The 24,884-nt window shown below is 41.3% G+C and overlaps 1 protein-coding gene across 2 annotated transcripts in view; it reads right to left on the bottom strand.

Moving 5' to 3' along the window:
- klhl6 (kelch-like family member 6) overlaps positions 1–24,606 on the bottom strand; it is a 45,310-nt gene extending 20,704 nt beyond the window's left edge. Inside the window, exons 1-3 of one of the 2 annotated variants that reach the window (XM_073040750.1) lie at positions 24,284–24,606; positions 8,885–9,050; positions 866–1,174 (exon numbers count right to left, since the gene is read on the bottom strand). In XM_073040750.1, coding sequence (XP_072896851.1) covers positions 866–1,174; positions 8,885–9,050; positions 24,284–24,543 — 735 coding nt within the window. In that variant the 5' untranslated portion in view covers positions 24,544–24,606. Of the gene's footprint in view, positions 1–724; positions 1,175–8,884; positions 9,051–24,283 lie in introns of both variants that reach the window. The other variant, XM_073040749.1, reaches the window with a different exon arrangement.
- Between the last annotated feature and the right edge of the window lie 278 nt (positions 24,607–24,884).

Consider the following 24,884-nt stretch of genomic DNA (forward strand, 5'->3'; position numbering starts at 1 on the left):
AACATATGTTATATGATCGAAAGACCCCGTTGGACTTAAAGTACTGCAGGTCTACCCCATCAGTGAGCTGCTTGTTGGAGGAGAACCTGTGGGAGCTGGACGGTGCGGATTATAATGGAGCCTGCGTCAGAGAGGCATTGGCGCATGAAGGAGGTGTGCAGTCTAACAGCAAGTGGTCATCTTCGTTGCTTTTCTGGTGATTGAAAGGTCCTGTTGGACATTGGCTGTGTGGATTGTTGTATGTACAATCCATTGGTTTATTACCAAACGGCGGGGGATACCTGTGGCCTTGCTGATAGCAAAGATTAGGCCTGAAGATGTGACGTTGCCTGTTTGTAGCCACCCAGACACCCAGCAACATTCATGGATTCAGGGACTTGGACTATATATTTTTTCTGTGACTGTATTTCATTGCTATCTTATAGGCGCTTGCTATCGTATATATGCCTGCTGTCTTACTGTATATGTGCTATATGCACCCTGTGCTGTGTGTGACTGCTGGTAACTGACTAAGGTTTTGCATCTTACCACCAGAGTCATGTTGCTTCGTTTGGCTGCATTCATGGGTATTCAATGCCAAATAAACTTAAGCTTGAACTTGTTCTATGTTCTATGTACTACATAAGTAGAAATATTTTATTTTCCAGATCTATACCCACCAATATAAACCAGAACAATGTGAAAACCAGGTTAAAATGACTGAATATGTGCTGTTGATTCCAACCTCATTGCCCGATAGGTGGTACATCCTGGCTTCTTGCAACAGGCTGAAAACGTCAGGATTTTTCCAAACAAGTTCATCGCCTTCTACCCACTCCACAAAGTACCAAGGGTCCAGGAGGGGTAGGCGAACGTGTCTCAGCACCTGGCTCAGCTGGTGCTGCCTCTCCGCCTCTCGGTAACGCACCCAGCGCATTGCTGTCTCGAAAACCTGCTCCTCCTCTGTGACACAGAGCTCGTCGCTGCCCAGAATCTCCGACAGGATCTCTGCGGGTAGCTCCAGGAATTCCTCGTGAGTCAGTACTTGTGGGAAGTTCTGTACAATGTAGTTCTGCACGCACTTCTTCAGCCCGTCCAGGGAGTGAGTATCGGCCAGCCTTAGGATGCTCACACAGTTGTCTGGGTGCAGGGCCTCACTGAGGAAATTGGCACAGGCGTCCACCATCCTCAGGAACTGGAGATGAAACGAGAAACGGTCAGCAGGCATGCAAGAATGCACCTCCCTCTGCCCCCTAATGACTTTGTTCCTACTCCAACCCTTTCCACTTTTTCTGCTGAATCTCACTGGGCTTAGCACTCTAAGTACTGATAATTCTTGCATTTTGTCATTCTTCATGTGTGAGCCTGAATAAAACACGTACGAAAGGGGTGGCCTCTTAAGCGTGCTCTGCTAGATAATAAACTCAGGGAGGCTTTGTTTCCACCCCCACTCCCCCTTTGTTTTTCCTTATCCTTCTGTCCCTTTAGAACTTCTTTTTATCTATCCCTGCCCTCACAATCGGCCCATTACCCACACTTAGCTTCCTCATCCTTTCCTTTACCCCATGGTCCACTGTCCCCACCTATCAGATTTCTCCTTCTTCAGCCCTTTACCTCTTTCACCAATCACCTCCCAGCTTCTCATATCAGTGCCACTTCCCACTCCATCCCCTACTTACCTACCATTACCCCTCACCTATCACGTGCCAGCTCGTGCTTCTCCACCTCCCACTACCATTTTATTCCGGCTTCCAAACTCTTTCTTTCCAGTATTAATGAAGGATTTCAATGTAAAACATCAACTGCTCATTTTCCTCCATATCTACTGCCTGCCCTGCAGAGTTCCTCTACCAGATTTTGTGAGTTGACCTTATTTTCACCTCTAACATCTTGCCTTTTCCAATAACATTTCATTTCCTCTAAAGTTCAAAAAAATCTCTCAGCCTTGAGTATAACTAATAAGTTAGTCTCCTTAACCCTCTTGAGTAGAAAACTCCAAGAATTTATGACTCTCAGAGAAGAATTTCTCCTCACCTCTGATCCTTTTTTTATCTGAAATGATACTCCCCAGTGGCAGATACCCCCAAGAGGGGAAAGTTGTCAATATATGGTGTCAAACCCTCTGAGAAGCTTATATGATATTATCATATTTTAGTCATCTAAGCTCAAGTGAAAATAAATCAAACTGCTCAGTCATCCTACGTGAGACAACCCGTTTATCCCGGAAGCAAATGAATGAATCTTTCTCAAAATGTGTTCAATGAGATAATATCCCACCCTAAAGGAGGAAAGCAAAATTGTGTGCAAAACCAATGCCATGTCCATGTACTTACCTGCAATTGCACTCGATTCATCTTACAACTCGGGGAGCAGCGGAGCAAAGTCAAGATGGCGCTAAATGGCGACTCCTTTGTTTGCATCTTCAGAAACAGCTCTATTTCTATCATTTATATCTCCCCTTTTTCCTTTTCCCTTATTAGGGAGAGAGAGCCTGTGGTGTGTTGAATACTGGGTGAACGAGTAGTCTTTGGAGTACTGCAGGTCTGTGTCTTTATTGATGCTTCGCTGCACGCTTGAGTGCTTGGTGGGGGACACTGATTTTTTTTGCTGGTGGGGGGGGATCGTTGCTTTTCTGCTGAATGTGCATGGGAGAGTGAGCTGGGGGTGGCTTTGGGTTTCTAACGTTTAACTGACATTCATTCTTTGAGGGACTCCTCTGTTTTCGTAGACGTTGTGAAGAAAAAGAATTTCAAGATGTATAATGTATACATTTCTCTGACATTGAATGTACTTATTGAAACAAAGGCAAATATTCCATCTGCTACAGTGGTCCTCAAAGAGTGGACTTCAGCAAGTACGTTTAAATATAATACACTCTAGGAGGTAAGATAATAAAAATCTATTAAAAAAAACTAATTGCATAAAATATATCATCATAGAGTCATCCAGCATGGAAACACTCTTCAGCTCAACTCCTGTGAACCAGGATGCCTATCCATGCTTGGCCCATCTTCCTGCATTTGATACATAATCCTCCATTCCCTCACTACCCATGTAGCTATCAAAATGCTTTATAAATCTGTGACCAGCTTCCATGTATCCACTAGTCACTGTGTGGAAACCTCCCTCTCAGGTCCCTTTAAAGCATTTGTTCTCTCACTTTAAACCTATGTCTTTCAGTTTCAGACTCCCTAACCCTTGGAAAAAGTTGTGACCATCTTTGCCCTCCTTGTAACTAAAGCCATCAATCCAAGAAACATCCTGAGGAATCTCTTCTGCCCTCTTTCAAATATGTACAGTACTGCCATACCCTTTCTCAAATGTGACGACCAGAACTGTACATAGAATTCCAAGTGTGCCCAAACCAGCCACTAAATGATAAGCCAACAATGATACTCAATACCCTTGTCGACAAAGGCAAGTGAGCTAAATGTCTTCTTCACCATCCTACTCACTTGTGTTGACATTTTCAGGGGGCTATGAACTTGCACCCTAAGATCCATCAATGCTTTTAAGGTCCCTCTTTATGTCTGGCCAGTATTCAAGCTATTTGCGCTGTTTAATTTTTTTAAATTTTGATTTGTAACTTGGAGTCATTTTTTATGTCTTGCACTGTGCTTCTACCACAGAACAACAAATTGCATGACAACACACATAAAATGCTGTAGGAACTCAGCAGGCCAGCAAGCACCTATGGAAAAGAGTACAGTCGATGTTTCAGGCCATGACCTGCTGAAAAGTTTCGGCCCGAAATATCTGCTGTAGTCTTTTCCATAGATACTGTCTGGCCTGCTGAGTTCCTCCAGGAATGTGTGTGTGTGTGTGTTGCTTGGATTTCCAGTAACTGCAGATTTTCTGTCATTTGAAATTTCACGGCAGTGATAACAAACCCGATTCTGACTCCGACGGCCAAAGCATCGTCTCCCCCTTGTCTGGATTGAATTTCATCTGCAACCACCCCGTTCAACTTGCCTCCTGATCGATGTAGGTAGGCGACTATCTATCATTCCACCAATCTTTGTGTTGCCAGCAAACTTTCTTGTCAGGCCCTGGACATTGGAATTTAACCGCAGATGGGATCTAATCCAGATGCCACCTGACCCACTGAGTTCATGCAGCAATTCGGGTGTCTCTTCAGATTCCAGCATCTGCAGTCTCTTGCATCTTCACAGGCATTCTCACACATTCTCATTCAATTCTCATCCAAGTCATTAATATAGATAAACAACAGATCCCAGCATTGATCCTTGTGATACACCACTGCATTCAGGTTTCTGGTCATGAAAAGCAACTTTCCACCATTACACTTTTTCTCCTATCACCTAACTAGTTCTGAATCCAGTTATGCCACCATGAATCCTATGTGTCCTTGCTTCCTTTTAACTTCTGAACTAGTTATTTAATACATTAGGGACAGGGGATGTGTCATGACTGCAGACTGGAGCTCCTAGACCGCATTCGTTGTTTAATGTGGGGGCTGAAAGTTACAAAAATAATAAAAGGATAAAAAAGACAAACCATACAGCATTCAAAACCAATTTAAAAAGGAACAATCAAAGGGCAGAACAGCGTTAGGTGTTGTAGAGCCACTCACTGCCTCACAGACCTGGAGAACAAGGTTCAGATCTGACCTTGGGTTCAGTCTTTCTGCAGTTTGGATGTGCTCACTTCGACCACATGGTTTTCCTCCAGGTGCTTCAGTTTACCCCCACATCCCAAAAATGTGTGGGGTGGTAAGTTTATTGGCCACTGTGCTTCGGTGAATGGTCGATTCTGAAGAAACGTGGGTGTGGTAAACTATGTATACCTGTCTGGACACGCCCCTCTGCTGACTGCTCCTGTGGCTCCTCCCACAGACCCCTGTATAAAGGCGATTGGGGCACTGCTCCTCCCTCAGTCTTCGAGATCTCGTGCTCCTCTTGCTGTTAATAAAAGCCTATCGTTCACTTCCAGTCTCCGAGAGTTATTGATGGTGCATCAGTGGGGGAGTTAATGTGGATAATTGGAATGAAGGATATCAATATAGAATTTGTGTAGAATGGTGGATGGAGGTTGGGTTAGGCTCAATGGGCTGAAGGGCCTGTTTTCATCTGCCTCTTTCAAATGACTCAAAGTAGAGGCAAGGGAAAGTGCAAGACAGCAGAGTTAGCTGAGGTGAATCAGCAAATCAGGTGAAGGGACTTTTACAATCTGCTCCCAAGATTCAATGATAGACACTTAAGGAGATCTTTCGGAATATACAGAACAATAAAAAAGAAAGATTCCCTACAGAGGATCTGCCATTTGAGGTTGACTGAATAAAACCCATTAGCAGGGTTCAAGAAAATGACAATATTGAGCAAAGGCAGTTTAGATAGGATAAAACATGAATATCTCAAATAGTGAAAATAAATGAGAAGTTAAGGAATGAAATGAGATGAAAATGGCAGAACTCTATTAAACAGAGATGCAAGAAGAAAATAGGATTGGTGTGGATGGGGAATCAGGCTCTATAGCCTACTGCACCAGTGTGGATACAGTCAACCCAAGAGCCTGTTTCCATGCTGACATAGCATGAGTTTCTATGCAAAAAGAAAAAAACAAGGTGTGTATCAGTTTTATAGAGAGTCTGGGAATTATGTTGGACCACAAGAAGATGGCAGGTGAATGAAATTGCTATTTGACTCCATCCTTCACTCCAGAGATACAAGTAACAGCTCAGAAATAGTAAAAACACAAAATGCTGGCAGAACTCAGCAGGCCAAACTGCATCTATGGGAGGAGGCTGTGATGACACTACGTCGTCACTACCTCCTCCCATAGATGCTGTCTGGCCTGCTGAGTTCTGCCGGCATTTTGTGTTTTTATTTATTTCCAGCATCTGCAGATTCACTCGCGTTACCCAGAAATAGTAAACTTGAGTGTTGGAAGAGAGGGTAAAAGTCAAAAACACTACAGTCACCAGGACAGTGATCTATTGTTGGAGCTGCGGTCACAAGTCTTTGACCCTGATGGACCTCAGCCTTGCTGCTGAGATATATATTGACATTAATTTTGCAACATTTCCTAGATTCAGGGAACATTTCTGGACTGGAACTTAGCAAGTGTAACTCCTTAGTTCAAAGCAGAAGGTGGCAGCAATGAACCACAGGCAGTGCATGAAAGACAATGAGGAAATTACCCAGATAAGAGCATGTACGAAAGGTGCAGAAGAAAATCTAGGAGCAGTGATCGTAACTTATAATGATTAAGAATGAAAAAGAATGACTTACAGTTTGGAGAAAAAGCTAAGTACCAGGAAACAGAAATGAAGCTAAGTCAGATAAAGTTGTTAAGAATATTGACAAAGAGTCATAACAGCATTTGAATAAAATGCAGGAATGAAAATAAGTATCTGTTAGGTTTAGGATAACTATTTTCCACTAAAAAGAGACAAGATAACCAAGAATGCGATCTACTGACAAGTGTAAGACTGAACCTAAAGAATAATAAAATGCAAAGTATGAAAGAATAGAGGAAAGAATAACACATTGAAATACAAATAGCTTAAAATGCAATTATCATTGAAAGCATGGAGAAAACTCAAAATAATAAAAGATAGTGCAGCTCAGGGACATGGGAGGGAGAGGGAGCTTCAACAAACATTATGAAAAAAAACTAGAAGTTGGACATGGAGAAACTGATTTCACTGAGTCCAAGAGGACATATAAAATAATAGCAAGTAACAGAGCGATGAAAATATGCAAACGAGAGAATCTGCAGACACTGGAAATCCGAACAGCACACACAAATTGCTGGAGGAGCTCAGCAGGCCAGGCAGCATCTATGGAAAAGAGCACAGTCGACGTTTCAGACCAAGACCCTTCATCAGGACTGGAAAAACAGCTTTCTGTCTTCTCCTATCATATTCCTCCTTTTCCAGCCCTGTACGACTTTCACCAATCAACTTCCCAGCTCTTTACTTCAACACTTCCCCCACCCCCACCGGCCCCTGGTTTCACCTATCACCTTGTGGTTCTTACTCCCTTCCCTCCACTTTCTTACTCTGGCTCCTCGGCTGATGAAGATTGTCAGCCCGAAACTTCGACTGTTTACTCTTTTCCATAGATGCTGCCTGGCCTGTTGAGTCCCTCTGGCATTTTGGATGAAACTATGCACCTAGGTGTCTTATGATGTAGCTGAAGTTGATTAATTAAGGAGCTGAGAAAGCAGAGGACATGTTAAGTTGAGCCATGGACAGAAGAATGTTAGAGCTAGAGGGAATTTCTTTTGCATCTGATAGAGATGGGCCAAATGGCTCGATTCTGCACATAAGATCATTGCATACTTCAAATCTAGAAGATTACCGCAGAAGCAGGAAGATGTATTGATGTGAAAACCACACCATCCTCCTGTTTACAGACTCATAAGGGCATGTGCACCTTCAAACATTCAGAGATACCAGCTGCAAAGCTCAAACAACTGACAAGTAACAAACAAGCTGATTTCCCAAGAGAGTAAGGGGCCCTGACACTTGCTCCTTCAGTGGAGCGGTGTCTAGCTTTAGAGAAGTAAGGCACATGAAGGTTGTAGAACAGTTTCAGATCACTCGGGTGATGTCACGTACACAGAGTGGAAGTTAAGATGTTTATCATTCCATTACATCTGATGTTTTTTATGGTTCCTCATTCGGTAAAAGCAATGTACAATTTGTGGTTTGATGCAAATTATTTAATCAGGTCAATAGTCTTGTTTACTGGCTGCAATCGTGTACAAATAAAAATATTTTCCTACAATTCTGGAGCCAATGACTGTAATGGGGGATGGTTTGCAAATACATAGGTTCATCTACATATCCACAGCACACCCCCTCCAGTCATTTTTGAAGATCAGCAGCGTTAGCCCTCTAATAATAGCCTATGCTCTTTGACTTCTGTTGGGTATTGACCTCTCCTCATAGTAACAGCTGATGGTTATCAGTCACTGCCATCAGCACAGAAAATCAAATAGCCTGACTTACAGTCTGCATAGTTAGAACTGCAACACATCCTGCTATTTCAGAGTGCAAACAAGAGAAAATCTGCAGATGCTGGAAATCCGAGCAACACACACAAAGTGCTGGAGGAACTCGGCAGGCTGGGAGGCATCTATGGAAAAAGGTACAGTCGACGTTTTGGGCCAAAGCCCTTTGGCAGGACACTGTACTTTTTTCCAGAGATGCTCCCCGACCTGCTGAGTTCCTCCAGCATTTTGTGTGTGTTGCTGCTATTTTAGAGGATCCTTTTGGCCAATGAAGATCTTTATTTAGATGCTATTTTTTATGTAGATAAGCAAGTTGTGTGGGTTTCCTCTCCTTATTTATTTATTTATTGAGATACAGTACGGAATAGGCCCTTCTGGCCCTTTGAGCCATGCCACCCAGCAATCCCCCAGTTTAATCGTAGCCTACTCACAGCATAACTTGCAATGACCAATAACCTACCAACCAGTACGTCTTTGGACTGTGGAGGGAAACTGGAGCTCCTGGAGGAAACCCACGCGGTCACGTGGAGAACATGCAGACTCCTTACAGAGAACAACTGTTGAGCCCGGGTTGCTGGTACTGTAAAAGTTTTGTGCTAACCACTACACTACCGTGAGCTTTCTTCTCACATCCTGAAAATGTGCAGATAGGCAAGTTACTTGGCCACTTCAAATTACTCCTAGTGTTTGGATGAGTGGAAAAGTTGATTGTAATGTGAGCAATGAACTGTAAATTGGTGCTTGATGTCCCACAGGGACTTCTGGGCTGAAAGGCCAGTTCCCCGGCCATGTGACTATGAATCGAAGAAGGCTCAGGATAAGGTTCACTTTTAGATCAGCATAAAACGCAGACAGTATGTCCCTGTGTGAGGCAGCACGAGAGACAAAAATTGACCTTTCCACAAAAGGTGTTATCATTTCTCACCTGAAATAGACTGGCAGCCTCCAAGATTCTCTGCACATTATATTTGGTGATGTAGACTTTGCTGGTGTAGGTATAATCCAATAATGTCTCCATGGTGCTGGCATCAACCCCTTTAATCACTATCTTTTCTTCATGTTTTTCTTTGAGATCATTGCAAAACATTGCCCTGGAAGAGAAGGGAAATCTCACATAAGATGCACTATCTTTTTTTCTCCCTACCAGTTTTATATTTTCTATTGTTGAGACTGGATACCCAAAGCCAATGAATGGTGCTGTCGATTTGGTTATAAATTGTTCTATGGTCATTATTTAATTTCACCCCATAATATTGTAGGTCGTATAGCATAGAAACAGCCTCCCACACTAATCCATACTTAACTCTTTGAACACATTTTTGATTTTTTTTCAACTTATATTCTAAATCTTTGTTCCTTATTAACATTTCAGATATGGCATGCTTTTTATATATATCCTGTCCAATATGATATGTCACTTGTCTTTGCTCAAATATATACATTTTCTTTAAGTCTAATAGCAGATATTTGCAGAGCACAGAAGGTGATTGTTAAGATTAGTGTATCTCTGCCAGATCTATGAAAACAGCTATTGAAATTGATTCTCTTCCCCACATTTTTCCAAGTATATTTTCAATGCTGTTCTTGAAGGCAGGCTGTTGATTTTAAAAAATACAGCTTCATCTGTGCCATTTCCTTCTCTGTGTTCTCCTATTACTGATTGCCCTGCCAAAGGTAACAGTTACTCCCTATTTATTCAATCAAAATCTAATGATTTTGAACCCATCTGTAGATTTCCCTTTTAATTGAGCCCTAAAGAGGGCTTCCAACCTCGCAATCTCATCACACTTTCCTGTTATTTTGGTAAATCTTTAAATGCACTCTTTCCAAGGCTGTGAGGATATATGAAGGAAGTGAAACCATAACTTATTTCATTCTCTTCCTCCTTTCATCCACAGGACTCAGAAGCCAACAAGATGCTGATGTTAAGTGGCTATAAGAACAGGGTGAACTATAAGCTGCGAACTAATCATTCTTACAAAGAACGACCATGGTAGAGCTTAGATAGTCAAATTTCTGCAGCAAAAAATTAAGGATCGGGAACTTTAATGAGACGCAAACAATTTACATTATCTTACTGAGGACCATCATATTTTTGAGATGTAGACTTCATGATTCAACAATTACTCTGCTTTTAATAATGCATAATTTATTGGCATATTTCCCAATAAATATGATGAAGGATCTGTGTCAATTGAACTCTCTTGAGATCTAAAGACTGCCAAGTTCAAACCTAACATATTCCACCTTTTGCCATCTGAACATGCGTTTGATGTTAGTGTGATAGCAGAAATCTTGGTTGGAGACAGAAGAGACTACAAATGCTGGAACCTGGAGTAAAACCCAAACAGCCGGTGGAACTCATAAGGCAGCAACTGTAGAGGAAAATGGACAGTCAATGTTTTGGGCCAAAACCTTACATCTGGACTCAGGTGAGGTCAACAGCCTATAATCACCAAGAAAAATGTAGTTAAGATTGTGAGAGGGGTGATTCACTGAGACGCAACTTGTTTCTGATGATAAGCCTTTTTATCACTAAATCAACGGCTTAAAGACCCAGTTGCGACTTTGAATGGGAGCCGGTCTCTACCTTTAGCAGGGGGCTCATTCCATGTCCAACAGAGCTGAAAGTACTTTGTCTCTTGGCTCCACCAAACTGATCTGGAGACTGTCCTACCGACCCGCACTCTTGATGGGGCCTTGATGACATTGCAATTCTCACTTTCTCACCAACTTGGCCGATTAAAGCATCAAGGAAGATTGAAAATGCCAAAGCAAGTATACAAGGTGAGGGAGTGCTCAGCACCATCTACCTGCCTCCTGCTCGCTGCTGCCAGAAGAAGGCCCCTGTGTGTGATGCTCTCTCCCTCTCGCTTGATTCTCCCGAGGGAAGCCCCCTGCATTCAAGTGATCTCTCTCTCTCTCCTCAATGCTGTCAGAGGACGGTGCCAGAGTAAGGCTTAATCGTTATGGTTTGTATTTGGTCAGTGGTTCACGTTATGGTGTGTTTGCTAGTTCAGGGTCACTCCTTGTTCTGTTGCTATTTTTGGGCAACTTTGAACTGGGGCGGCCTGCAGATAATGAACACTGAGCTGAGCTCTTCAATTTGGTGTTTTACATTCTGTGTTTTCACCTGCTCTTTCTTGTTGCCATTTGCATAATTTGAGTCTTGTTCTTGTTGACGTTTGTGCGAGGAGTGGGGGTTGATGTTTGTGTTGACATTTGCACGGGGGGGGGTTGATGATTGTGCGAGGGAAGGGTTTGTTGTTCCTGTTGCCATTTGCACAAGGTGGGGTTGACTTACACTCCATGGCCATTTTATTAGGTTCATCTGCTCGTTAATGCAAATATCTACTCAGCCAATCACGTGGCAACAACTCAATGCATAAAAGCATGCAGGCATGGTCAAGAGGTTCCATTGTTGTTTTGACCAAACATCAGATTGGGGGAAAAATGTGATCTAAGTGACTTTGAACATGGAATGATTGTTAGTGCCAGACAGAGTGGTTTCAGTACGTCAGAAACTGCTGATCTCCTGGGATTTTCACAGACAGCAGTCTCTAGAGTTTACAGAGAATGTAACAAAAAAACAGAAAACATTCTGTAAGCGGCAATTCTGTGTGTGAAAACACCTTGTTAATGAGAGAGGTCAGAGGCGAATAGCCAGACTGGTTCAAGCTGACAGGAAGGCAGCAGTAACTCAAATAACCACACGTACAACAGTGGTATGCAGAAAAGCAATTTAGACCATGAACATAGACTCGGTGCCCACTTTATTAGGTACAGGAGGTAGCTAATAAAATAGCCACTGAGAGTTATAATGGAACAGGTGAAGGGCTTATAACAATCTCGCGAAGCCCTTCCATACTGGTCAATACCACCGATTACATTTCTCTAACGCACTATCCCCCCAAAATCAACTCAGTAAGGGAGCATCCACCATCCTCTGAGATGAAAAGTTCCAAAAATTCCAGAACCACTGTGTAAATATGGCAAACCCCCTGCCTTAAAACCAAGACGACAAATTGTGGACTCTCTGCGGCAAACTGACAATTCCGTGAGGCCTGAATGAATTTTACCTGGAGAGTATGGACACATTCTATTCATTCTCACTTCCTAGGGCAACCCACTTAACCCTGGAATCAATCAATAAAACATGACCTTTAAATCACACGTACTGTATTCTTCCAGGTAAGGTGGCAAATATTACACACTGCCCAAGTCTCATCTCACCAAAGCCCTATAACTGGAACAAGACTTATTTTGATAAACTCCTAGCCCTTTTGCATAAAAATTAACATATAATTCACTTCTTAATTGCTTGCTGCAATTATATATCAATTTTCCTTCATTCCTGAATAAGAGCACCCATCTCCTAATTCCCTGAGTTCACACTTTCCCCACACTATACTCTATCTGCCACATTCTAGTCCCAAAGCCTGTTGAGTAAAAACAAGAGGCCATATTTCCTGACATCCTTTTCAGGTGTACAGTGTTATGTTTTGTAACTCTAGAAACTAATCGAAAGAGAAACACAGAGTGGGCGATAAATGTGTTTACTTCATTCTTTAATTTGGTGAGGTATACACATATGGCGCGGTGATGTGATGACATATGCCACACACATACTTTTACAAAACAAACATAATCTATTATGTAAACAAGGAAGAATGCTTAATCAAAAAATATCTTTACAATATTACTCAGGTATTAACAAAATATTAAATACACAATGCTCCTCCCTGCTTAGCTATAAAATCCAACTCAATATAAAATGTATAAATATAACTCAAATCAAATAATCAAATGGGTAATGTATTGCTGTCTAGTCACACACACACACACACACACACACACACACACACACACACACACACACACACACACACACACACACACACACACACACACACACACACACACACACACACACACACACACACACACACACACACACCCCTATATAGCATAACTACTATATAGATATCCAGAGCTTAGTAAATTTTAAATTGACCATTCAGGCCAAAAGATTTAATCGCTGTAGACGATTTCTTACTCTTGTCAGAAAACGCCATTCCTGGAAAGGGGCGGTCACTCTGCTTAGCCGGTGAGATTTGTGGCTGTGAAATAGTCTCCAGTTCTGAGGCCTTCACAATGGTGGTTGTAGGAGTTGACTCTGGGATTACAGGGAGTTATTCTGACAGCTCTAAACACCTTTCTTCTCTAACCATCGACTCCACTCTCCTCTACTGATTGATGCATCATCTCCAGATGATATCAGATGCAATCTCCACTCAGTAGGAGAGGCTTCCAGCTCTGCTGCTAATCTTGCCAAGTACCCACTTTTGATCACCTCTGTAGACCCTCATCAGGACTGCTTGTCCAGGAATGAAACATTGAACCTCTTTGTTTGACAAGCCCTCAATTTGCCTCAGCTGTTTGTCCTGCATAATCCTTCTGAGATTTGGAATGAGGAGATCCAAGCATGAGTGCAAGACACAGGCAAGGGGTAGTATAGCTGGTGAGTTATTGGTTGTGGGTGGTACTGCATTCTGTTATTCACGGTGGAAATTGGCAAATTTCTGATTCTGATGACACTGCTCACAGTGCATTCTTTAGACTCTGGAAAAACCTCTTCACCAAGCCATTGGTAGCTGGGTGGTATGGTGCAGATGTAATATGTTTTATTTCATTCATTTTCAGGAATGACGGAAAGTGTTCAGCAACAAGCTGCGGTCCATTGTCACTGACTGAGTAACACCAGTCCTTTAGAAGCGGTTTCTCAACATATCAGCAGTGTGCAAGGCTGCAGTGGAGATTATTGGGAACACTTCTGGCCACTTTGTAGCTGCATCTACTACCAACAAGAAATCTGTGCTCATTTGTGATCAGCCATGATCTTAATGAATGATGGAGCAGGCTTGATGGGCCAGATGACCTACTCCTGCTCCTAATTCTTATGTTGGTATGAATAGCCTGGCAACATCCACAGGAATCCTCTGCAAGGGAAATGGAGAGGTACTGCTCTTGGCATCTTCTGAACATGTTGGCATTGCAAACAGTGCATGGCAAGCTGCTTGATCCGTTGATCTATCCCGGAACACCAAACAAGGCTTTTGGGGCCAGTGCTTTCATTTCTACCACACCCAGATGACTGATATATAGCTCCTCTAACACTTAAATTCTCAGTTTGGAAGGTACAGCAACTCTCAATCCCCAAATCCGGCAACCCTTTTCTATGGCAAGTTCAACGATGTGCTGGCAAAAATGAAGGATCTAGGTTTCTGCTACACATTCCAGCCTTTTTGGGTGGCCATGTGGACCTGTGACAGTGCAGGGTCTTTTTCAGGTTTCTCTTTGGATCACCTCTGCTGTAATATGGAGACTCTTGATTTGCTTTAGGAATGTCCTCTCTTGTAAATTTTTCAGGTATTCCCTTTTCCGAAGTTAAATGGGACAACCTATCAGCATTTCCAGGATTAGTTGCCCTCTTAAATTTGATCTTGTAATTGGATCCTCCAAGAAACAGAGCCCAGCTTTGCACTTGTTCTGCTGCTCCGTAATGAAACCCAATTTCCCGTGGGATCAATAAAGTATGTCTGTCTGTCTGTTTGTTTGTGGAATGCTCATTTGTGGATTGAAAATGGACACTGGTGGCTGATAATCAGTAAACTGTCTCCCATGCAGGTACCAATTGAAGCGTTCTGCATGCAAAACCAGACTCAAGTCTTCTCTGTGTCTAATTTCACTGGACAGTGATTTTTTTTTAAAGTGTTGCTTCGTCAGAATTTTTATTTTGTTTATGATAGACCACTGGAAACTGAACACAAATATAATTTCTGACTATTCGTATCACATAAGAACTTGGAGGAACAAGAAATTAACTTTTATTAAATATAATGTGTTTAATGGTGTTGACTCTTTGCAAAAGCTTTATTAAGCTAAAAATGTTTTGTTGATTATTTTTGTTTGTGCTCAGTGTCTGAGGCTTCTCACTTGTGTCCAACGATTATCTGCCAGTATTGATGGATTCCAGTTGCCCTGATACCGTTTCTCCATGACCACAATGTCCTGATGAATTATTTTACCACGCTCGTCACTGACAGTGCCAAGATTTCCAGTGAAGAAGTCTAAATGGGAATGCGGAAAATGAATGTTTTTGTATGCTTGAAACATGTCAACCAGCTGCATGTAGTTTGGTGCACTCTGTAATTACCAAGAAAATTTTCAACCTCTTTCCATGCGATTTTCTCCACTTGCACTAGAAGTTCTTCAAATTGCCTTCCATTTTTGAGCTGTTTGATTTGTAGACTAACAAAAAATGCCTTCCTTAATCTCGGCATCAGATATTCGGACTTGAATTATGAATTGAAATTCTAAATATAGGTGATTTTAAAAATAGTGTGTGATAGGGAAATTTCATAGTGATTTTCATGATCAGCAGCCCAAAATGCATAAGATACATCCAAGAGTATTCAAAATGCAAAGTTTTTGTTATCCAGTGTTTTTCTCTGCAACAGTGAGGGAACGTGATGTAAAGGCTATGTAGCATTCACTTCCATCCTCATAACATGTGACATAACTATACCATAAAATGAGGTGTCACAAGTAAGCTTCATAATGTGTGATTACAGTGCCTGATGTCACCATTTCTTTACCTTTTGGAAAGCCACCTCACACTGCTTTGTCCATCGCCATTTCTTCCTGGTCTATAGTAATGAATTCAAGAGCTGGAGCACAGTAGCCAGGTTTGGCAGGAATCTGTTATAGTCATTGACAAATCTTAAAAAGGATCGTAACTGTGACATGTCCTTTGGGTATCCACCACTGCTTGAATTTTCTCAGCCCACTTGTATAATCCTTGTGCATCAACTGTGTGACCACAGTAAGTGATGCTTGGTTTAAAGATTTCACACACGTTGCATTGAACTCTGAGCCCATGACCTTCCAAGCTTTTTGACACTGACTTCAGATTTTGTAGATGTTCCTTGTCATCCTCACCAGTAACAATGGCGTCACTGAGGGCTTGGGCAGCCCTCCAGCGCCTCATCCACAGCTTTTTGCCAGAATGCAGATGCAGATGCCACCCCAAAAATAAAGCGATAAAGCTCTTTGTGAGTGCTTATAGGGAGAAACACTTTGGACACTTCTTCAGTCTCCATAGGCTTCAGCTTAGTCCACTTTTGTATGTGTCCTACTTTGTTCCATTTTCTGCAAGTTTTTCCTTTAAACCTGCTTTGGTGTGGTGTGTGTGAGCTCCTGCCACAACAGTAACACAGTTTGTTTGACCAGGCAGGTTTCTGCTCAGATGTTGCAATTTTCTTCATACTCACTTTCATTCCCAACTGCAACTCGATTGCATCACTGGCTGCTGTTACCATTACATGTGATTCATGCTTCAGTTAGGAGTTGGTTTTGATTGCTTTCCATTCCACAAATTTCTACAAATTAAATTATCTATCAGTGCATCATTAAACCCACCAGTGAACTGACAATGCTCAGACAATCTATTCAATTTAGCCACATATGCTGAAATGGACTCCCCCTCATTTTGATTCTGCTTGTGAAATGTAAAGCATTCTTCAATCAACAATTGTCTAGGTTCTAAATGCTTCTGCATACTTTTCCATTATCAGCAAAGCTCATTCAAGCTGGTTTGGTTGGAACAGTTAAACTTCTAAGCAAACTTTCTGCTCTTCCACCTGTTGGACTCAGTAAAACTGGCACTTTTTGTACATTGTCTATTTCATTTGCTTCAAAATACTGCTCAATTCAGTCAGTATACACCTCCCAGTTATGTGCTGTGCAATCATATGCATCTATCTTTCCAATGTAGCCAGGCATATTTGTTTTTTTTATTATTCTTATTATAATCCAAAACTCACTCTTTTTGAACCTGTGAATTTCTTCCATTTTCTGCATTTTTTTTTAACTCGGCCATCTTTCCCCTTTTCCGAAGGGGCGTGAGCTGTACTTTATTATTTTAACACAGCCGTCTCTCTTCTCTTGTAAAAAAAAACCACACTGCGCTTCAACAAGTAGGTAGTCGTCTCGGGTTCATTTTTAAACTTACTCATCACCACTGTTATGTTTTGTAACTCTAGAAACTAATCAAAAGAAAAACATGGAGCTGGGAATAAACGTGTCTACATCATTCTTTACCTTAGTGAGGCACTCACATATGACGTGGTGATGCGATGACATATGCCATTCACATACTTTTACATGAATTATGTAAACAAGGAATGCTTAATAAAACAATATATTTACAATGTTACTGAATTATTAAATATGCAACAAAGAGAATCTTGGATCCCAAATATCAACCTTGGATCACATAAACTCCTGGCATGGGTGGTTACTATGAGAACTTGCAAACTTATGGACCAAAGGTATCAGAAGCTGAAGGTAAACACAATCTCATTGATGTTCAGACTGCTGTCTGTTTATTAACTCTGCTGGGCAATATTCCACATTCACTGGTGGTGTAAGAAACTCTTATTGAACCTCCTAATAAAATGCTCCCATGTTTTTTAATAGAACATCATAGAAGTATTTAATGGAGCTGATAATGCAACCACTCAATTGCTTGATGCATGAGACCACAGAACAACCACATTTACTGGTACTGAAAAGCAAAAACCTGCAGTGACTGGAAATCTGAGGTAAATTAGGTAAATGCTGGAAATAGTCACCAGGTGACTGAGTTAACGTTTCAACTTAAAGACCCTTCATCTGAAGAGATGCGTTGCAAGATTATTTAACCCAAAATACTAACTCTGTCACTCTTTCCACAGATGTTGCCTGACCTGCTGAGTATTTCCAGCATTTTCTCTTTATGTTTGAATTTACAGGAAACTGGATATCAGTCTTCTGAATTGCTACTTTGCACAACTGCCAAAACTTTGTAAAAAGAATAGCTGTGGTTAAAAAAATCTCCCTCCACATTAGCAGAACTTGACCTGCAGGGCATGCCGTACAGCCCTGCATTTTGCAACTTCTTATGTTCTTAATCTCGAACTGATCTCATTCCATAGCTTATTTTCATTGTCTTATCGTCTCAATCAACCAAATTAAATCATTCCCATGCCAACCTGGATTAACCCTGTTTCTCTTTATACAGATGGTGCCTGATGTGCTATTTCTAGCTTCTTCTATTTTTTATTTTAGATTTCTAGTATTTTGTATCTTTTATGGTAATGATCGAGAAGATGGCTACCTGAAGCAGCAGCCTCATTACATTTAAAGAAAACTTGAAGAATGATAAAGTGTAGGGCTATGAACCAAGTACTGGAAGGTGGGATTAGGTTAGGTAGCTGTTCTTTACTGGCATTTCAATGGGCTGAAATGCCCTCAATGGCTTTCTTGTGTTGTAAACCTTCTATGATACTTTTCATCTAAAAATCTTTTCTTTCTTCTTAGGCAGTCCATCAAATGCAGGATGAATTGCCTCAAATAGGGATGCAAGTTCTAAACGGACTCAGGCATGGGTGAAACTGTTGTTATTCCATGGGCTGGATATACTGTTTGCAATGTTGTGCACTTCCTTTTCTGTCCATGTTCCCATTGCATGGGTTAGGATGCTCTGTGCCTTCTCATAGTGCTTCTGGTACACGGGAGAAGTTATGGATCTGCCATAAGTCAATGAGAACATCATAATTTTAGCAAAGGATTTAAGGGTATCCCTGCTGATATTCCCTATCCTTCCTGTATTCTAGAATACAAGAACACTGTGTTCCATTCTGTCCGCCTCATTATAGGAAGGATGTGGAAGCTTTAGAGAAGAAATTTTTCAAGATGCTGCCTGGATTAGAGAGCAAGTCTGTTGAGGAAAGTCTGAGCAAGTTAGGGCCATTCTCTTCGGAGTGAAGGAGGATGAGAGGTGACTGATAGAGGTGTTTAAGATGAAGACACAAGCGGTGGACAGCCAGCCTCTTTATTCCAGGGCTAACAAGAGAGGGCATAATTTTAAGGCGATTTAAGGAATATATAGTGGGTATGTCAGAGGTAGTGTTTTCATGCAGGGACTGCTGGGGGATGCAATGCGCTACTAGGGGCAGTGGTAGAAGCAGATAAATTAGAGACATTGCAAACACAAGAAAATCTCCAGATGCTGGAAATCCAAAGCAACACACAAACTGCTGGAGGAACAGCATTGGAAAAGAGTAAACAGTTAACATTTCAGGCCGAGACCCTTCTTCAAGGTATTTTATGAGACTCTTATACAGGTACATGGATGATAGAAAAGGGGGCTATGTGGGAGGGAAGGGTTAGATTGATCTTGGAGTAGGCTAAGAGTTTGGCACAACATTGTGGGCCGAAGGGCTCATGTGTTTTAATTTTGCATGTTAGCCTCTTATTACATTAGCCCTCACTAATCTTTTGTTTTCTTTTTGTCTACTTATAGATTTTGCTGTCTGCGTTTGAGTTCCTTGTAGTTTTAGTTTCATCTTCTTATTCCTTTAATCAATCTTTTTGTTTGCTGAATTCTGAAGTTCTCCCAATTCTCAGGCTTGCTACTTTTCTGGCAACATTATATAACTCCTCCAGGTCAGGCAGCATCTACATATGAGAGGAAATGAACAGTTAACATTTCATGTTGGGGCTCTTATCTGATAAAGGGTTTCAACTCACAACATTGACTGTCGGTTTCCTTTGACAGATGCTGCTTGGCTTGTTGATTTCCTCCAGCATCTTGTTTGTTGCATGTGGTGCTCTTGCCTAACTCCCCTTTGGATCTAATACTGTTCTTAACTTATTTTTTCCAGCCAGAACTGAGGAACTTTTCCATTTGTGTTTATCTGCTTGAAATGCAGTTCCTGGTTTCATTCTAAAAACGTGAACCATTACTTGCCCTGTGACCTGCAATCATAAATTACTTTCTCAAACAAGGCACCACTCCTTCTCCAAGCTCTCTTCAGAGGATCATGGATGGTACTGCATAGAAACGAGTCCTTTCAGCTAATCTCGTCCATGCTGACTGTGCTGCCAAGTGACTTTAATCCTGTTTGCTTGCATTAAGCACATATCCTTCCGTGTTTTTCCTACAAGTACCTGTCCAAATGTTACTTAAATGTTATTTTAGCTACTTCTATGATCTCCTCTGGCAGTTTGTCCCAGATAATCATCAACCTCTGTATGGAAAAACTTACCCCTCAGATCTCCTTGAAAATTCTCTTTTCTCACCTTAAGCATAGCTCTCTAATTCTGTCTGTTCTGGGAAAGAAATCTTTGATGGTCTGTCTTATCCATTCCACTCACAGGTTTATAAACCTCTATAAGGTCACTGTTAGGGAACATTTTGAGGTTAGCACATATAACAGGTAATGTCAGCAACTGATTTCAGCCGCCAGTATTCAAATATGAATGTAGACTGCAGATTAAATTTAAAATAAAGTTCGGAATAATGGGTTCCTAAGAACTGTGAACCACAGTTAATTGGAAGACCAGACAATACTAATTAGAAGTCATCATTTGGATGTCTGTAGTGTGGGTGTGAAGAGGGAGGTGTGAGGGTTGTGTGCAGTTCAAAGGAAGCATTGTAAATATGAAACTGTCCTGAACTGTCCTTTGATCTTTAGCGAAGAATTAAGTCATGTCGTATTGAGTCAGGTAGGCCTTTTTCCTCCAAAGGAGTCTCAAAATGATGCCTGCTGTGTCTCATTCTGTTGAATAAACAGACTGGTTCAGATCTACTGGTGCTTATTTCTGGTGACCTTGTTCATGCGACAACAGTCTCCCACAATCCCACAATGTTACATTGAGAATAAACCCCGTGCATCCAATGACCACAGCTTCCAGCAACATCCTGGTGTCTCTCCTCTGCATTCTCTCCCTATTGCCCTCACATCCTTCCAGTAGTCGTGATAATCACAAATGTCCAATACTTAAGGTCTTCTCCAATCTGGTCCCCTGCTGTAAGCTTGAAGTTGCCAGAGTTAGATATGGTTTAGCATTCACAATTTTGCCCTATAAGTCTGAAAATTGTAGGTTCAAGTTGCACTTCATAGGCTGAGGCTGATTCTTTGTCACAACTGTCAGAGTTGGTAACTTTCTGATGGGATATTACATCTTTCAGGGAAAATAAGAGAAAGTAAGACTGCTTAAAGAGCAAAGTTTTTCTTGGACTATTGGTCAAATTTGCAATTTTCACCTCAACCAGATTCACTGAAACTGACTGTCAGACGACAATCAAAATCCTGTTTGTAGAACCTTATCATAATGATTCCTACATTACATAGTGTTTACATTGCTTTACTCCATTGGCAGAGCAGTGTGTTAGCTTGGAACATTTTGGGGTCATTTCTCATGTACCCAGAAGTGAACCACTCTACCCACAGTGGGCCCAAGCACTATCACTCTCTACACAGCAACCCTCTACAAAATGACCGAGAGAGAAGTCAAAATTCTCAAAGTAATCTACAGAGAAACACTCTCATATAATGATCAATACTGAGCCAGCATCCCCACCGTTACACTGGGCATTGCTTTCTTCACAATGCGAGCTGCATTCAGATACCAGTGCCACTTGTTTCTCAGTCAAAGGAAAATGGTTGAACCCCCAATTCCATCCTGTGCACATAATCTAACCTTAAACTTCGGCACAGGAATCACAATAAACATCTGGAGAGGGATACATGTCAGTGAAGAGGCTCTAAACACTGCAGACAGTGAAACTGCAACAGAGCAGCCTAGTAAAGTATCAAGCTGGTTGCCATGACAAAACTCTGGCTGACAATAACACACTATCTGGAAGCATCAATCAGAGGTAACCAGCCCTCCGTCAGCTTACCTGTCAACATTAGAGCGAGGGGATTGCCAGATGGAATGCTTGTCACCTTGTAGAAGAAGAAGAATACCATAATAATTGTAGCAGTTCCCTAAGGGGTATCGGGGAAGGGGTGGGGTGAGTGGTAGAGAATTATTTGCCTGTATTGCTCTGGCCATGTTGTGCCTCATTAAAGAATGAATGGGTTTAGAACCAAGAGATCCACAAGTAATCTGATCTCCTGGCTTGGCAGTTTTGAAAAATGTGTCAAACAAAAGTAAGTTTTATGATTTCACCAGGACATTGATTACATGAACATGGGTGCTTTATTTGAAATGCTTGCTGAAGAAACCCAGCTACCCACTGAATCAGCTAAGAGTAATCTCTTCCTTTGAAGACAACAAGGGGAAATAACATTGCAACATGATAATGCTTCAAGCTGCACAGCAATGTCAAATGGACTTGTATTTTGAAGCCAACACATTTTCATGTTGTTGATATATACCTTCAGCTCATCCAGAGCTGATGGAAAACTGTTGAGCCTTCTGCACCTGGGGATCAAGGCAAAGTGTGCTAGATCTTCATTGGTGACTTCATCCACACCATACTGACAACGACCTTCATCCTCTTATAGAGAGGCCAGCTCATGCCTATCTAGAGTTTGGATTGGCTGTCAGTGTCTCTGTAAGGAATACCTTGTGAGCTACAAAGACATTGAAACTATCAAGTGTGAGACAGTTGTAACACCTGGAAGTTTCAGTTGAGGAGGGCTAGTGGAGGCAGATGATTTAGTTGGCTAAAAAGAGGACGCTAAGAGAAAAGGCCAACAAATTTTGCACCTTCTCAATTTGCTTTCACCTACAGCAACTGTCAGTCTAGTGAGATATCTGAGCTACATCAAACAATGTTTAACACAGAGATGATCACCAAGCCACAGACTATCCTTCTATATGACCAAAACACTTCTCTACACTATATTAGGCAAGTTGGTGTAGTTCAGAGTTTGAGGAGAGTGGTCCCAGGTTCAAATCTGTGCTGGGTTGAGTGTCAAGCAAGCAACTCGGCCTCATAAAAAAACAGACAAACGCTAAGAGAAACAGTAACTGCCACCTGCCGAGCCACAAAATAACAAAATAAAAACACTCTACTGGGAGGAAATGCTGCATGATCAGACATGGTAATTTTCAGGAGAAGTTTTTATCTTCTTTCACTTTTATAATTCAAAGGTATTCTCCTGAGGTCTTGGCCAATATTCATCCTTAACCAGTAACAGAAAAGCCATTTTCACTTTGCGCGATAGTCTAAAAAATGGTGAAATTAGTCAGCAGTCCTCCTGGAAATGAAGTAATATGTATATCACCCATGTTAAAATTTATCCATCTGAAACTGAGTTAGTGGATATGACCTGCCAGCTGTTTCTGTGAACTTGCTGCATGCAAATTAGCTACCGTGATTTCTTACTTAATTATTTTGAGAATATTGTAAACAACCTATTGGTTTGGTTGTACCAATGACATTTTTGGTAATATGAAAGCTGTCATGTAGTTTTTATCCTTTATTTAAAATATTGAACCTGATGATAAGGTGTACGCTGATTCATAGTCAAGCTGGAAGGTGAGATGCGATTGTACAGCTCCTAATCCAGATATCATAAGCCAAATTGCATGAGAAGATTTTCTAATATTTCACTCTTTCTTAGCATTTAGAATATTTAAATGGGTTTTTATTTACTTGAGCTGTTACTAAATTTTGCAGCTCATTGTTAAATTTGTGCATGTGAAGTAACCTGGGATGTTTTTTACTGTATTACAGGGGTGTTAGATTAATACAAGTAGTTGATCATTTGACTTAACCTGCTTCCTGAGAAACCCTTTTTTTGGATTATTTGAAAACTAACAAATGTTACTGCTCAAGGAAAATGGCAACAACAATTTTGTTCATATCCTTATTTTCAACCTGGCCTACTTGCAAGAGCGACAGGATCTTTACTCTGTTTCCTTATAAGCCTCTCTTCTTGTATTTCCCCAATCTGCTGTCATAATAGTTTCAGATCCACGTTCATTGCGTGTAAGGGGAAACCACAGTGAGATAGCAGAATAAATCAGATGACACAAGCCTTATTAAACAAGGCTGGCAATTTAACCATGAAAAAAGTGAACCATGAAGCATGGAAAATTGTTATTCAATTCTTACTTGTCTCATTTTTTAAGACTACAAAATCTAAACCCCAGTAAACATCTCCCATGGAACATGTTAATTCAAACAAACAAGTACTTCTGTTTGTGTAAGTGTAGAATCATTCCAAGATACTTCACAAGCACAAATTTAACAATGAGTCACTTAATAGAATGTTAGGCCAGGTAAGCAAAAGTTTGATTAAAGCTGGAGGTTTTAACTAGCTTCTTAAGAGAGGACAGCATGGTAAAGAGTTTTACAGAGTAAATTCTGAAGCAGTAATCCTCTGCGGCTGAAGGCTTGTTTGTGACAGCAATGCAGAGGAAGTATCGAACATGCCTGCTACAAGAAGAGAGAAAATTTGGTCTATCTTTTGCGTACCTGAAGTAACTGCTCGCTGCCGCCAAGACCACCCTGTGACAGGAGAACTCACTATTGTCCACACATAGTACAACATCAGTCAGCGATCTCTCCAGCCTCAGATTCTCCAAGCCACTGTGTAGGAGAGCAGAGAGCCCACTATCGTCAAATGTCATCTTCCCGTCCGACGAGCTCCCAGTCATTCGTTCCACACTCTGGTCTTGTTTCACATCTTGGTGGCTGTCTGTCTGATCTGTACTATTTTCTACAATGTCTGCCATTTTGCATACAACTACCGTCTGTTAACTTTCTCCACTGAGTGTAGCTGCGACTTCAGATTTGGTTGAATGTTGGCCTTTAACGGATTTCCTGTTCATGACTCGCTTCTTATCAGTGACCAACACACACGGAACAGGAAGGGCCGTACTTTCTCATCTTTTTTTTCTCCATGTCATTAACGTGCTTTTGTTTTTGCAGAGTTTAGATAGTTTCTTTGGTGTGAATTGAATTTTAATGTAATTAACGTTTGTGAATCTGATTCGATAAGGAGGTAGTATTTTTTTTCGGGTGCGTATTAGATACTGCAGTCTAAGCAAGGCCTAGAAGACCTCAAAAAACAAGT

The sequence above is a fragment of the Hemitrygon akajei genome, chromosome 3 (genome assembly GCF_048418815.1).
Source record: "Hemitrygon akajei chromosome 3, sHemAka1.3, whole genome shotgun sequence".
Lineage (NCBI taxonomy): Eukaryota > Metazoa > Chordata > Chondrichthyes > Myliobatiformes > Dasyatidae > Hemitrygon > Hemitrygon akajei.